This window comes from Nannospalax galili, unplaced genomic scaffold (assembly GCF_000622305.1).
Source record: "Nannospalax galili isolate Female #2095 unplaced genomic scaffold, S.galili_v1.0 scaffold24, whole genome shotgun sequence".
In the NCBI taxonomy this organism is placed as follows: domain Eukaryota; kingdom Metazoa; phylum Chordata; class Mammalia; order Rodentia; family Spalacidae; genus Nannospalax; species Nannospalax galili.
In genome coordinates this window covers 628,789-632,795 of record NW_008352654.1, presented here as the reverse complement: position 1 = coordinate 632,795, position 4,007 = coordinate 628,789, and the positions used below count along the sequence as shown (strand labels likewise).

Sequence of the window (4,007 nt, the reverse complement as noted above, 5' to 3'; positions counted from 1 at the left end):
TTTATTATTGTTATTTTATGTGTATGAGTGTATGGCCTGCATGTAGGCAAGTGCATCTGTGTCATGCAATGCCCGCAGAGGACAGAAGAGGCTGTCGGATTCCCTGGAACTGGACTTATAGATAGTTGTTAGCTGCCATGTGGGTGCTGGGATTCAAACCCGCGTCTTCTGCAAGAACAATCAGTGTTCTTAACCACTGAGCCATTGCTCCAGCCGCCCTCTTGCTCTTATAACCCCCCCAACTTGATGGTTCTGATGCAATATGGTTTTCTGACTATACCTTGACTAATACAACTGCACACCACAGTATGGGAACTCTAAGGCGTTACAACTACATAGGAATTCTAAATCATCCCTGACTATAGATTCATAAAAATCAATTTATAAAGATTATTCTTCCTGCAAAATGCATGACTATAATCTCAGCACTTAGGAGCCTGAAGTAGGATAACCATAGCAAGTTCAAGGCTAGCCTAGGCTATGTAGTAAAACCTTGTCTCAAAACAAAACTCACTCTACCAAAAAACCTGACTATAAAAAACAGAACACAGGGGGCTGGAGAGCTGGCTCAGCAGTTAAAAGCACTGGCTGCTTTTGCAGAGGACCCAGGTTCAATTCCCAGCATCCACTAACAATCATCTATAGCTCTAGTTCCGGGATCCAATGCCCTCTTCTGACTGCCACAGGCACTGCATGACACAAGTGCACTTAACATACATGTAGGCAATATACTCTTTCCCATAAAAAACCGAAAACTAAAAACCAAAAATCAAAAAACCCCAGAACATAGTTTAAATGGCAAAATCATCATATAATTAAATATTTACAAAACGGAATGAAGACACTGTCTGCTAAAGCATGAACTGCCAATGTTTACTCTGAGAACAGACAGAAATACATCCTATCTTGGGGAGGCTGATGTGGTTTTGTGTGCTTCATACTTATGTCATACCAGGGAAAAACACGAAACAGAACAAATCATTATGTCAGGCCTACCTGGTCAAGGCATGCATGAACTATCTGAATTAATTCCAAAGAGTACTGGCTAGAATCAACTTCCATGGCCCGGATTCCTTGCACGATCTTCACACATAGGTTGAGTGGGTTCTATGAGAAAATGATGACTGCATTGTTACTGGTTATATAAAGACAGCATTATAATCTACCAAGCAGGGGTTCAGAGGTGTCTGTGACCATTATTTAAGAACTGGCAACAGCTCCATATTAGCTGATTTCATTGTATAACCATTAGTATGCAGCATAAGGGAGAGATGCAGTGCTGCTATCAGACAGAATGATGCTAACCACCTAGTAAAGAGACTAAAATTCTGATTGTGCACCCAAAAGCATGTTCTTCAGAATGTATTATAATCTGATCCTTCAACCAAATTTCAGGAAAAAAAGAAAGCATAGGCAGATGTAATAGCATACACCTATAATCTCAGCACTTGGGAGATTGAGGCAGAAGCATCAGAAGTTCAAGGTCATCCCTGACTACACAGTGAGTTTGAGGCCAGCCTGGACTACAGGGGACCCTGTCACTTAAAAAAAAAAAAAAAAAAAAGCATAATTACTTAAGTTTCTTGGCTTCCCGTAACTCCCTTGCCAAGTAATTTGCCTCTAGTAAATAATTTACAAGGCATCTTTTTTAAAAAAAAACAAACTTTTTAATGTCTATGAATATTTCATCTGTAAGTGCACCATGTGTGTACAATGCCTGTGGAGGCCAGAAGAGGGCACTGGATCCCCTGGAACTGGTGTTATAGACAGTTGTTGGCCACCATGTGGGGTGCTGGGGACTGAACCCAGGTCCTCTAGAACAGCAAGTGCTCTTAACCACTGAGCCATCTCTTCAGCCTCCCTTCCCTTTTTCTGTTTTTGAGACAAGGTTTCCTTGGCTGGCCTGAAACTTGCTGTGTAGATCAGTCGGGCCTAGAATTTGGAGATCTACCTACCTCTGCCTGTGGGTGCTGTGATTAAAGGTATGTGCTACCATGCCTAGCCCACAGGGCATCTGAAATAAGATAACAGCAGTAGTATGATAGTACTGTCACCATCTTAGAAAGGCATATTACATATATCTTTTTTTATCCTAACAAATATAATGCAAGAAGTTATGATTATCAATTTGTATATAAGAAAGATAAGGCTCAGAAATTTAATTAGCCCCAAATCACAGATAGTAAAAAAGGAGGCGTCATTCCAACCAAAGTCCATCTGATTTTGTAAGACATTTTCTTCCATTTTAATATTTAGGAGAATTAGATGATAAGCCAGAACAAACTTCAGGATTTAGAAAAAGAAACAGGTCTCACGAAAGATCAATGAGTTTGCATTACATTTGCTTTCTTTCATACACAGTGTCAGAAAACTTCCAAAGGGGATATGTATATTATTTCCATGTTACAAACAACGAAAATGATCATAGAAATGATTTGTCTACTTCTCACACATGGTAGAAGGAGAGGGCCTGTGAATCTACCTCAGCTATCCAAATTATGGCCTACGAATAATGCTCTCAGCATCATCTGAGAGCTTGTTAGAAACACAGAATATTGCCTCATCACACCCACATCTGCTGAAAGAGAATCTACGTTTTAACAAGATGCTCAGGTGATTATGCATATTAAAGTCTGAGAGATAGTTTTATGCATTAGGTTTTAACTTTAAAGAAGAGAAAATAAAAAGATTTAAAGAGATTTGCTGTCCATAAAAAAAATGACAATCTTTACTAATAGTGTGATTTTTCATAAAAAAGATCAAAACACTCTAACAGGTATTGCATAATACGCCTGAGCTTTAAAAAATTGATGTAAACAAAACAATGAAAAACCACCTGCCGCATGTCTGTAGTCCCAGCACTAGGGAGGCAGAGGCAGGTGGAGCTCTGTGAGATCAAGGCTAGTCTGGTCTACATAGGGAGTTCCAGCTGGGGTTACAGGAAAACCCTGTCTAAACAAACAAACAAACAAACAAAAAAACCAAAGAGATGAACAATCAGAAAATTGATGTAGCTGAAGTCCAAGAAATGAAATGAACTTTCAAACTGTAGTACCACACAGTTGAACCTAGAGACTATTTTAAAATTATAGTCAACAAATTTAGGTACAGTGCTCAAACTGCTTGATAATGGTCATTTTGATGAGGGAATTTAAATTGGAGATGAATCTGGCTTATAGCATTTTAATAAAATACTACTAATCCAGTGCTTAACTACAGTGCTTAACTGTTATTTTTGCCTACAGGCAATTTCTATTCCATAAACCAGAAGTTCAAGGATAAATGAAGTTGATTCACTTAACCAACAAGTATCATTTGCAAAGATAACCTGGGACAATACATCTACTTACTGTAGCATCAAACGTTCTCTTCAGTGTAAGCAGTTCAAAAATGACACAGCCGACTGCCCAGATATCAGACTTGAAATTGTACTTTACTCCTTGGCAGAGTTCTGGAGACATGTAATATGGAGTTCCCACAAGCTAAACAACAAAGAAAATAACAGAGAATAACTTCTCTTCTGAGGTAACTATATTAACATTTCAACAGCTAAACTGTGATAACAATCACAAAACATTGTCAGCGGTTGCAAAATGGTTTTTAGGAGATGATACCAATACAAAGAGAAACAGTACTCATATCCAGTCTCCTAGGCCAATTATAAAAGGACCATCTACAGTAAGGCATTGTGGCTAACTTGTAAGACAAAAAGCTCTGTGATTTATACCTCACACAGGCTTTAGGCATTCAAGTCCTATTAAATACTTCAAACAATAAGAACTATAAAAGTTTACCAATGGGGGTGTGCTTCAGAGATGGCTCAGCAGTTAAGAGTATTTCTGCTGTATCAGAGGACCAGAGTTGTTTGGATCTTAGTACTCATAATAGGCAGCTCAAAAATGCCTGTAACTCCAGCTTTAAGGGATCTGATGTCCCCTTCTGGCCTTCATGGGTACACACACACACACACACACACACACACACACACACACACACCCCACACACAA

General features: G+C 39.0%; 1 protein-coding gene across 1 annotated transcript in view; it reads right to left on the bottom strand.

Annotated features, from left to right (window-relative positions):
- Nek9 (NIMA related kinase 9) overlaps positions 1-4,007 on the bottom strand; it is a gene marked incomplete in the record, with an annotated part of 46,481 nt that overhangs the window by 32,502 nt on the left and 9,972 nt on the right. Inside the window, 2 exon segments of the mRNA XM_008849718.3 lie at positions 997-1,107; positions 3,351-3,482. Of these exon segments, the coding sequence (XP_008847940.1) occupies positions 997-1,107; positions 3,351-3,482 (243 nt within the window).